This window comes from Calidris pugnax, unplaced genomic scaffold, assembly GCF_001431845.1.
Source record: "Calidris pugnax isolate Ruff unplaced genomic scaffold, ASM143184v1 scaffold17, whole genome shotgun sequence".
Classification (NCBI taxonomy): Eukaryota; Metazoa; Chordata; class Aves; order Charadriiformes; family Scolopacidae; genus Calidris; species Calidris pugnax.
Genome location: NW_015090794.1, coordinates 5478329 through 5490568, shown reverse-complemented (window position 1 = coordinate 5490568; position 12240 = coordinate 5478329). Strand labels below are relative to the sequence as shown.

The 12240-nt window shown below is 39.0% G+C and overlaps 1 protein-coding gene across 2 annotated transcripts in view; it reads left to right on the top strand.

Moving 5' to 3' along the window:
• LOC106884901 (chromosome unknown open reading frame, human C16orf62) overlaps positions 1 to 9872 on the top strand; it is a 53327-nt gene extending 43455 nt beyond the window's left edge. For both annotated transcript variants that reach the window (XM_014936651.1, XM_014936652.1), the window contains 3 exons: positions 3166 to 3284; positions 8467 to 8613; positions 9152 to 9872. In XM_014936651.1, coding sequence (XP_014792137.1) covers positions 3166 to 3284; positions 8467 to 8613; positions 9152 to 9250 — 365 coding nt within the window. In that variant the 3' untranslated portion in view covers positions 9251 to 9872. The remainder of the gene's footprint in view (positions 1 to 3165; positions 3285 to 8466; positions 8614 to 9151) is intronic.
• Positions 9873 to 12240: the final 2368 nt, after the last annotated feature.

Sequence of the window (12240 nt, the reverse complement as noted above, 5' to 3'; positions counted from 1 at the left end):
GCTGGAATATATTCTGTAGTTCTGGTGAATAGTCCACCAGAGTTACTAACCATGACAAAGTATCTCTTGCAGTTGGCAGCACAGAAAATAGTTGTCAGAGGAAAAAAAAGTTTGATGCTTATTCATTTGTTCTTAGAGAAAGTGGGTTGTTCCTCCTCACCAAAACATTCCTTATGGTTTTCTTCTTCGACTGCATGTTTGATGAAGCAGCGCAGAGTGCAGTGCTCTCCAAATCCTCATCATCAGGGCAGTGTATTCCCCTTTTTCCAATTTTTCCCCAGCCACGCGTGTTTGGCACCACGGAGGTGCTGTGTTGTTGGTGGCCACCGTGATGTGTCACTGCTGTCCACTGATTTTGGAGGAAGGCTATGTGAGAACTGGGTGCTCCTCAGAGAAACGCCTCAGATCATTAAGGGATGATTGAAGGAGGGAGACTCAACCTCTCAGATTCAGTAATGAAGAAAAAGTTGCAATGAAATAACCAGGATTCAGAAATTAGCTTCCATAATTTTTTTCTCACGTATACACAGGATACATGATGAGAAGGAAATGTCCCCAGTGGGCTCTGATTTGTCCTATGTATGTTGGTATCATTGCATCAACTGCCAGCTTCAAATAAGCTGGATGCACTATTAAAACTGCTTGCAAAAATTCATAGCTTATGTAAAACAGATGTCTTTATAATTATATTCCTTTCACATTGAAGATTGTTGATTGTCTGTAACTTCGACCTTCCAGTGTAGGTGTTCTTCTGAAACTCATAATTACATGAGTAATATACTTGTTTCTATAGCTTACTGACATTCTTTTAATAAAAAAAATCCTACCCAGTGTGTTTAATTTTAGAAGCTTAGCTGTTAAGAAGCTGACAATTAATTTGTACTACTCCCCCGTGACTAGAAAACAAAGCATTTCAGAGTTTGTCTGTGGAGGCTGCCTGGATCAACTTTACAATTATGGGTCAAACGGGCATTTTAGAAGGAAACGGGAACAAATTTTTGAAAGGATTTGCAGGAAGCACACTTCAGAAAAGTAGTTGTCCGCTTTAATTATATTGTAGTTTTTGCTTTTGTAGAGCTAATATTGTGACTCTAAACACCTGAGTGACCACAAATAATCCCATTTTATTTTGGGGGTTGTTGTGTTGTTTTTGACTTATCTCTCTTCCTTCCTGTAGGACCATCCAGAACAAGGAGTGTTGTTTCTTGTGCGAGGATTACTAAATGTGATCCAGGATTATACTTGGGAGGATAACAGTGATGACAAAGTCAGGATTTATACTAATGTTTTGCATCTGCTGTCTGCAATGGCTCAAGAAGCATATATCTACCGTGTAGATAAAGGTAATACATAAGGGTGGCTCTGGATCCTTGCATTCCACTGTGCGATTTATAGTATTGTGTTATCGCTCTTCCTAGTTAATGAAGGTAAATGACAGTCAATCTCACAGAATGGATCCTTTTCCTATGCAGGTCCAGATATTGTAACTTAAAAATAATCACAGGAGGTGGCTGCCAACCAGAAGTACAGTCTGTTCTCTAAAATGAATCTGTGCAGAGCGGTTTACTTGGTTTGTTCCTGGCGGCGTTGATGCAAATACTTAGAGCTGTGAACTTTTCAAGTAAATATAAATATAAAATACTGTATTTTATATGTATGGAGAGGGTTTTTTTGTAGTCTAAAGTATCAACTTGATTTACACTTACATTGGTGTTTCCTTCACATTTATTAACAACTCCAGTTTTCAGCATGTGATGCCTAGTCATCAGTATTTAGATGATGTATTTGCTGCTTTGAAGGCACTTTCAGGTTTGGAAACTGTAGTGGTAACTTGCAAAAATCTTCAGAATAGCTAGAAAAAAAATTATAAAGATTTTGCATTTTATAAAGTGGCTGTAGTCTTTTTGTAATAAAATTTTGATTGCTCTAAAATTTGAGTGTTTGCCTTCTGATCATAGAGAGGTTACTAAATTAAGGTAGACTATTAATCAAGTCTTTTAAAGCATAATGTCAAGATTAGTTAATCTGAGAGGCCAAGATAGTTTGTCTATTTAATATTTTTTTTTTTGGTTGCACAGGGCTCTCACAAAGTGGCAGGCTGGAATATATTCTGTAGTTCTGGTGAATAGTCCACCAGAGTTACTAACCATGACAAAGTATCTCTTGCAGTTGGCAGCACAGAAAATAGTTGTCAGTTGAACAACTTCTCTATAGTAAATATACTGTTCAAATTCTGTAAGGAAGCATGGTTTAGCTACTTTGCCTTTCATTCCATTTTTTGTATGACAAAAATGAACTGCATAATCCCCAAAGGAGAAATTTAAATTAATTAGATTTCAATGGAGAGAAGCACGGAAATACAAACTAGTAATTTTTAACCTGTAGTTGGATGGTGTTTGTTTTTTGACCATGTACCTTGGCTTCTTAAAATTAACTTTACTTGGGAACAAGGGATCACTTTTTATCTTATGTGTTCTCTGATTTACCCAGAACACACTTAAACTTTAAAATTTCTTATAACTTCTTAATAAAACATTATAAGTAAATGAGACCAAACCACATATTTAAAATCACAATTATATAAGCTCTAAAAACTTCAAGAGTTCTCGCCCTCCAAAAAGTCCTTCAAGGACTTCGAAATTGAAAATACACTTTCTGAATTTCCCTCTGTGACTTTGAGGTAATCAAGGTTTTATTTCAGGAAAAAAAAAAAAAATTTGAACTCAGTTTCCTTTGAAAACCTTGGGGTTTTTCGGTGATTAAAACATAACCTGTTTGGCCCAGTTCTGCTGCCATTAAAGATGATGACCATACTGTTCTAAACTGATGGGAGCACAGAGTCTGTCTCTGTAGAATAATTGAAAATTGACACTGTATGTTGCTTTGCATTTAAGTCTAGCAGGTATTTTTGAACCAGGCTGCATCCAGGAATACAGGACTGGCTTTAATCTAGAAGATTCTTTTCAGTGTTTTGTTCCTAAAATCAAGAGGACATAGTAGGCAACCAAGTGGTAGACACTTAAACAAGATTGTTAGGTTTGTGTTTGGTGGAGGAGGGTCACTTTATAACTTCCAAGTCTGGTCTTCTATAAATAGCTGGTGTTTTCAGTAGCAAACAAATGTATAGCTCTTTAGCCAGACCTGAGCTTGATTTTATCTCTGCAGTTGATTCCAACGATAGCCTGTATGGTGGAGACTCCAAGTTCCTGGCTGAAATTAATAAACTGTGTGAAACAGTGATAGCACAAATCCTGGATCATCTGAAAACCCTTGGAAAAGAAGAGGTATGTTCTTACTCAGCTTGATTCAATACAAACCCAAAATTACTTTGGAGTTGAATAAACAGACTGCCTTCTTGACCAGGCACTGGTCCTTTAGAAAGCTCCAGGAACCTTACAACAAGGGGAAATTCGGTAATTTTAGTTAAAAATTGAATCAGTCATGTAGGCAGCTTTGTGGTGGAAAGACCTAATGATGTGAAAGAGATCATGTAGCATTTAAAATCCATTTTTAAGCTGCAGGCTAAAGTTACCTGGTGAGCTGTGTGCTGTACATGGGTAGTCTGATGATAGAACCGACAAGCAAGAAGTTGCTCTGGTGTGCTCTGTGGTATCCATCGTGGCGCTGCACCAAAGGGTGTGATTCTGCTGCAGTGCAGAATGATCATTGCAGAGCAGCATAATGAGGTTAGACTTCGCTTTAAATTCACCAGCTTGAGTCCTGGTGTAGTTTGGTTATGGAAATTTGATGCTCAGTGTGGGTTAACTTTGTTTTTCTTATGAGAGTCTCTCTGCCTATAATGAGCTCCATGTTGCTGGTATTGCAATTATTGGCCTAAGCTCGAGAGTTGGAGACAGTGCCACAGTCACTCCTGTGACTGTGGTATAATTATGCTTAAAATCTGTTCCATGTCCATCCTTCCTGTTGTTTCCTCCTGGCTGTCGCTTTTCATTCTCTGTAAATAAACCATATTTTCTTGCCAGTAAAGTTAATGGTAGCCTGAAATGTCTAATTCTGTAATGGGCAAAGTGAGAATTCATAGTTAGTCCATTACTGGGTAAAATACAGTGGAAAGCACCTTTACTTTGTAAAAGTTTTGCGTCCCAAAAAGTTTTGTTAGGATGAAGTCAGGAGGGAGGTGCAGAGGGAGGGCAAACATGTTTTGGCTTTACCTTGGTTTTAGTACAGAGTTATATTTGTTCAATATAAAATATAGAAAACTCTAGTCAGCTTATTGAATTTCTTGATTGGAGTTCAGAGGCTCTGAGAGATCAAAAATAGCTTAATGGATTGAATGTGAAAGGCAGGTGACTAATGTTTTCAGTATTACTGAAATAATGAGAACTTACTGTTCTGCTAATGTACCTGTTTCTGCGATTGAACCCCTCCACAACTTCCTAACCACCCCTTATTAAACTGCTGCATAATGATAGAGATCTTGTGGCTTGGAGACTGAAATGGGAGGGCAGGGGATGAATAATTTGATGGAATGTTTTAGATCGCCTGTTTGCACAGCAGCCTGTAGTGTTTGCCAATACAGGATGTATTAAGTGAATATTTGGATGACACTATGCGAATTTTAGCCTTTTCTCTGCTTTTGCTATCCTTTTTAATCCTTCTTTGAACAATTGGAGAGAAGTAAGATGAATAAATCCTTTGCTCAAATGCCTCTACATCATTGTACCTGTCACCACAATGAATAGCAATTCTTTTTCAAAATAATAACAACAGAAAACAACCATTCTTGCACAGCTAGGAGTGTCCAAGCAGGTATTGGAAGATTTTTAACGGAGTGCTCAGGACTGCAGGTTGTATATTAAGGATTTTTTGCATCTAACTCCTATATGGAATATGCGGTGGGAATGTTTGTAGGGCTGTGGGTTTTGACAGGCTTTTTTTTTTCCTGCTTTCAGGCTTAATACTTTGAATAATGAGATCCTGTGTTATTTCACTGAAGCAGTTGTTGCATAGAAAACTGGATTTAAAGCTAAGCAGCATGGATATAGGTTCTTGCCCTGCCTTTGCCTCTGTGGCCTTGGATTTACTCCTCCGTCTATCCTTATTTACAAAGGGAGAGCATTTATTTTGATCTGTTGAGTAAAAGTCCTTGAGAGAATTAGATAAAAATTGTTTTGTAAGACTGAATAGTTTTTTGAGGAAGCTGTTGTTGCTGAGGAAATAGAGGCGACGAGAATATTGTCAGAGACCTCAATTTGTGCTAAAGTAGAACCAATCATAAAATCACTGTGGTATTTGGATTGCTTCAGTGTTGGTGACCTTTTATTATTCATCTGCTTGGCTGCTCATTTAAATGAACAAGCCTTTGATGATTCTGCGATTTTATTGGTTCATTTCCTTTAAAAGCTATAAAGGAAAATAATTTTTTCTCAAAATACAATGCTTTCACCAAAATGGCAATTTGGAAGAGAACAATGTATCTTACATTAACACAGCATGGTCTTTTCGCAGTATTAGAGAATGCTTCATTTATCTGTTTGAATAGAAATTTTCTGTTCTGGACAGTTCTGTAAAGTTCAAGCTGTTTCTGGTCATCAGAGCATGTATCAGTGAATCCTCCCTGCTTTTGTGTGGGTGGAAGACGAATCTTATGCTCTGGGTTTCTTAGCAATGTGAATACCTTGCCATTGGCAACTCAGTGATAAATATCCAGATGGAGTATGTTTGATTCAAATATGACTTCTAATCCAAACCATTAGGAGCGTCTTGTATCCTTGGCAGTGCCATGTTAGGATGGCAGTCTTCCCATGTACTACTAGATACTGGAAGCATCAAAAATGGAACAGTAGAAAGCAATTCCTGGATATGCTTTGAGGCTTCTCCTATCAACACAACTGATCTTTTATTTTATATATACTTATAAAAACTTCAGTTGATTTCACATGTGTTTAAACTAGAACCAGAGCTGGAGATAGTTCCCTGTTTGTGGGTATGTTTTAAATTGAGAAATGGTTATGCATCCTGAAGAATTTTGTGTCCTTGGCCAAGATTTTCTAAAGGTGGTTAAACATTTTGTTCCTCTTTGGGAAGAGGGAGGCAAGAGAATTTCCTGCTGCAGTTTCCTGAAGACATTGCAGGTAGAGGAGGTGCCTGTTTTGCCCCGTTTGCCCGCTGATGGCTCAGCAAGAGGATGGGTGCGTTGCGATGAAGAGCTGTGGCTGGTGGGGTGCCTGTCAACTCCACTTCTTTGCCTCAGAGTTGGAGAGTCCTAACTCCCATGTAACTGATGAGAAGATGCCAAAATCCGGTGTGTTATACCTGCCCCAATACGATGAGAGTTAGTGTGTGTGTCATCCTTCCAGCTCTTCAATGTGTTTCTAGATCCTTTTTCAAGTTTGATTCTTTTTGAAGTACATGTGTTTCAAATTAGTCAAAATGTCATCCTTATTTTCAAGAGTGGATTTTGTATTTGCATTGATGCTGCCTGGAAAACCTCGCTAGCTGATACTCAGACTGGAGTACTGCTGCTTTTGCATTCTGTCCAATAATTTAACTGTCCCACTTCTTGTGAGGAAACCTCTGAGCAATTCCCAGGAACTTCTTTGAAATTTGTATTCAGCAGAAGACACACAGGCATTAGATGATCAATGGGAAAAAAAAATTATAGGTAACCCCTTATTTTGCTAATGCAGGATGATAAATGGTGATGTGGCCAGTGGAAGGCTGTATGTCTGGTGAATAATGTGGCAAAACGTGGACTCACTGACTGTATCCCATATCCCATCCCTGAAGGATGTTAGTTCTATGAAAGAAATACTACAGTAATATTCAAGTGTTTGAGTATCACTGCCTTCCCTTTTATTGTTTCCTTGAGTTGTATTTCTCCTCTTTGTGTTACTGCTGCTGGAGTAGACTGTTCAATTGAATTTCTCTATCTGGTAGGGGGTACAGTTCAGTGCTCCCAAATGATGGTTGTGGTGTTAGCCTATAAACAGGTTTTGGAGCTATTGGGATGGAAATTGCTAGCATAGATAACTGTTACAGGAAAAGCTGTCTTCTTGGTTGTTTCATGTAATTAATTTAGTGTTTAGGGAACTTTTCCTGGGGCCTTGAGCAGCTCTGGGCATTGCATATGCATGAGTGTGTGTGTGAGAGTGTGTGCAGGGTTTCTAATGGGTCACATTTGTTCTGCATGTACAAATGTACTCTGTGTCACATACGTACAGTAGCTGTCTGATGCTCCTCTTTTGGGGCATGCTGTGTCCTCTTTCCTAGTTAGCCAATTCTTTAATTGCATGGCTCTCTCCTTTTGCATATTTATCTGGAGGACCGATAACTCAGTGTGTGCCATTTCTTTGATTAATAGCATCTGACCTCTCTTCTGCTGGCAGTGAGAAGGGAAATTAATTTACTTTCAGTCCCTTAGGGAAAGGACAGAGGCTGGATGGCTGCTTCGGTATCATGTCAGGAGAGCACAGGTCACAGAGATCCCTGCACTCCCCGTATCCCAACCTCTGCCTCTTTCTTCTTGTAACTCCGTATCTGAGCGCTGTATATTACCTACCCTAACATGTAATGAACTGAGAGGGCTGAAGTGAAATGTTAAGTTCATTAATCGAGGTGCTCAGCTGACAGTTTTGGTCTAGCTACTGCTCTGCTGCTGTGGTTTGTGTGTGGAATGGAGCTGTGCTTTTAGCAGTGGTCTGTCTTGAGCAGACCAAAGGACGGCTGCAGCAAAGCAGTATAAACAAATACTGCCTCTCAGAGGCATCCAATAATAATTTGTCCTCTTGGCCTTTTAAAACTTACTTTGTAGGAATAGGCAGAATCTGCAATAGCGTTTTAATTACTTCTGTTTTTCATTCATCTCAAATCAGGGTGATAGTAACCCGAAATCTTAGCACAGGATCTTCTGTGTCCCAGAACCACTCCGCAGAGGCCAAAGGGCACGGTCTTTCTCAAGGTCTCTCCTCAGCAATTTTAGGGAACACAGCTGCAAATATGGTGCAAACGTGTTGGTATCACCAATGTTTCAGTGAAAGAATAGCAGGGAAAAAATGTCCTTGGTTAAATAAATGAAATTAGAATAGACTGCTGGAAAAAGCCTGAAGTTGCATTAATCTAGATTGATGATGGTCTCTCTAAAAAATACATAGCCGTGGTGATGCAAGTGCAAGGTTGGTTGGTGGGAGGGTGATTTCTGTACAATTGTAGGGAGTCTTGAGTCAGAGCTACATACTGTGCTGTGCCAAAGTGGTATGAGATGGAGGGGTCTTGTGTAATTACTTTATTTACAGCAACTTAGGTTGATTCATGATTATCACTACTTGTTGCATTTTGAATGGAACATAGAAATTATGCCCATGTTATTGTGTCTGTAATTATTGCTGTGCATTACAGAACGAGTATCTGCCCCTTGCACTTCTAAGAGTTCAGAGAACCCAGAGAGGTTATGCTGGATGTTCTGGGATGATTATATGGTAATACAGGAATTTTTTTTCATTATAGACCCTAAAGCGACAGAGCCAGTTGGCACTCTATTTCTTTAACACCATTTTAGCTCATGGAGATCTACGAAACAACAAACTCAACCAGCTTTCAGTCAATCTCTGGAACCTTGCTCAGAAACATGGCTTTGCTGACACCAAGACTATGGTAAGGAAAATATAATGCAGAAAAATTTTACTTTTTTGATCTTTTTTGGCTCCTTGTTTGGGAAAAGGTAACATTTTCTTAATCTGAATAAACCTAATGTCTTTACAAGTTGCTCTCTTAAAAAAAAATATTAAATGAGCTTTAAAAACCAACTTATTTTTAAATACTTCTTCATGAATGGGCAGCTTCTCCTATTTCAAGTGGTCTGTATCTTTCTAGCACTTCTAAATGTATTTTACACATTAAAGAACTTGGAGATGTTGGGTGCTTTAACTTCTTTTCAGTATAGAAACTCCTTTAAGAGAAATACAGCCCTTTTTTTTTGAGGAACAGCATGGTGCAAGCTTGGAAAGTGGATATTCCAGGGCCTTTAAGAAAAATAGATGTGATAACAAGCTCTGGAGTGAGAAATGTGATATTTAAGGAAAATCATGAGAGTGTCTATTGAAATACCTTGGCATAGATTAAATGATAGCCTATGAAATAAGAAAAGAGAAAGACACGAAAAATCTCAAAATATCTTTTGTTTCACACCCAGGTGAAAACACTAGAATACATCAAGAGGCGAAGCAAACAACCTGAAATGAGTCACTTCACAGACTTGGCCCTTCGGCTGCCTCTGCAGTCCAGGACCTGATGCTGCCTCTTTTCCATGGAGTCATCTGTACAAGGGAGCACGTAGCCGAGCCCAGAAATCACTGATCTAGATTTTTGCCTGGAGGAATTCAGTGTATTTTTATTTTACTTAGTGTGACAGATTTACTTGGACACAGGTAAAACTGTTCTGTGCAATAATTTAACCTGAATTTCTGTTTCAGTAAAGAGTATTTTGAACCTCTATGGTTGCAAAAGCCTTTCCAGATCTAATCTGTTGTCATTTTAGCAACAAAGGAAGAAGATAATCTGCACGGATCAAGTCACAGCCTCCAAACTTCATCCCACTTGCAGAATAGTCTTTCTTCTGTATAGAAAGCAGCATTTCAATATAATAATGCTACTAAGTCATCTTTCTGCTTTGGGACGCTGCCAACATTTGTTTGGTCAGTTCCAGTAAAAGAGAAAAATGCCTGGGGTCTTACTGTTCTAATTTCTACAATACATTTTCACAGACATGTTTATGCTTTCATTTTAGCTCAACTGTGTTTTGTAAAATGGAAGGAATTTTTAAGTGCTGTCTGCAAAGGAAAATGGAAATGTATGCAAAGTACTCTATATTCGCAAAGTACACTGTATCACTGAATAAAACAATTTGCAGTTCATCCGTTTGTTCTGGGGGAGTTTTTGCATATACAAATTCATCACCTTATCCCTGGGGAATTTAGTTACATGTGCTGCTATTACACCTAATAAATTTCACTCTCCCCATTTCCATCCCACGGTAAGGAACCATGTTGAGACCTTGTATCTACTGCTGCTTTTGCTTAGCGGTAAGTATTTTCATGAGCTAAATCCTTATATGGATATTAAGATACACTTTTGCAGAAAAATGTTTTATTTTGTTAAGGCTAAACAAGCAATCGGTTTTGTTAGAGTCATATACTTAAGGAGTTAGCAAGCTGATAATAAATACCAACCAAATTATTAAACTAGCCTTGTTTCATGTTTTCCATCTCCTCAGTGGTTATTGAAGCAGGGTACATCTAAAATATGTATTTTGTGTTAAGGTGGTAAAGAACTGATATGAGACCCTTTGGTCCTGGTACAGACACGTAAGCAGAGTAAAATTGCAGGAATACAAGATAATAATGGAGAGGTATCAACTTGATACAGAACCTTTCCAACCTTTAGTACATAGGTATTTTAATTATACTGACTTTCCTTTAATTCTATATAAACTGTGCACAGGTAATGAAATGATCGTACTGCACGTTATCGTGTCCCACTGTAATGCAGCTTTCCTTCTTGCTGCAGCTGCACAAAACAACTCTCAGAAGCACTTTGATGATTCTTCCTGTTGGGCTTGGAGACAAAAACCACGAACTGGGTAAGTGGGACTAAACTCTGAGCTCTCTAAACCTCCAAGTGGGTCACACCAAGCAGCTGTGGTACGGCAGAAATTGCTCTTTGAGGGCAAATGTCCTGCTCTAAACCCAGTGCGGAGTCATTCCAGATTCTGTGAAATGGAAACTCCTACAGGACGGTTACAAAGGTCCCGACCCTTCCTTTGCCCCATGCAGGCACCAATTTTTGCCTGTTGTCTTTTGAGCATAGTGTAACTTTGGTTTCTTTATTGATGCAAGACCGCCATGAGAAATGCTTTCAAATGTTTTACTACTGTTTTTATTAGTGTAAAAATAGCTCAAGGACAGGCAGAAAGCTCTGGATAGTTATCAGGAGCAAATTCTAAACATCTAGCATAGAAGCTAACATAACCCCTCTAATAAACTTTTGGCTTGCTTCCACGTCAGAGCAAAAGTAATTTTAGTTAAAGCACTCTACTTATTATAGACCTCCTCTTTCTTCTGTATATAGCAACTATTCAGGCCTGACCAAGTTTGACTGCTTGAAAAAAGCTGATGGTTTTTCCCCAGGTATGGATCTTGTTTCTCAAACAATGACATCAAGAGGAAGGTGCCAGGCCATCCACAAAGCTATAGTTGAGCAACACACCAGTATACATTATGCAGTTCTAGATGGGAAAGTGAATCCTTATGCACAGATAACGTGAGGACCAATATCACCTTCAGCATCATCATCAGTGGCAGAGCAAGACCAGTCACTACCCATCCAAAACTGGCTCTGCAGCAGAAAGCTGTACATGCTGTCCCCCTCCTTCTAAATGAAGTCACTAGTTGAAATTTTCTACCCATTCCTTTATTTTAACTTTTTTTTTTTTTTTTTTTTTTTTTTCCGGGCGGGGATGGATTTTTTTTTTTTTTTTTTTTTTTTTTTTTTTTTGCCAGGCAGGTAGTTGAGGGCCTGAATTCAGCATTTGTCTTGACTCGGACAAGAAAACAGAACCTCCAGTACCTGTACTTAAGTAAAGCAACAGCTGAAGCTTATTGCTGAGCTTTAAGAGCACTGGTGTAAAACAGCCTCACCCTGAGGTAGTACCCGTTTTACATGACACTTAAGGAGATGGTTTCCTCAAAGGCAAGTTCAGATCCTGCAGGAAGTGGTTCAGCATCTCCTCTTCCCAGGTATGGGAATGGATTCATTCCATTCCATAAGGGCAACACCTTAAGCTGGAGTCTCTGCATAATTTTCACTTCCTCTCAGGAGTTGCCCAAAATGCAGCAGAACCAACTGCTGTTTTGTTAAGGTTTCAGGTGGAGCAGTCCACTGGAAAAGACTACTGTGAAAACTGAGGTTGCCTTAAAAGAGCTAGAAATACAGTAGATCAGTTGGCAAGAGCTTATCAGAAAGGACAGGTAACTGGGCAGAAAAACAATGAGGCAGTTAAGGAGAGACACTAACCTAATTCTGGGGCGTGAGGTTCCCCTGCAAATTGGCCACTGTTACACTATAGCAGGCATGGACATGAGAGATGGTCACCTTGTTCTGCTTAGGAACCAGAGCTACACTAAAACTTGACAACACTGTCTCCTGTAACAAATGGCACAGTCAGTGATAAATTACATCAGTTTTTTCACTGTATTTTTGTGACTTCAAGCAGGACACTGACAG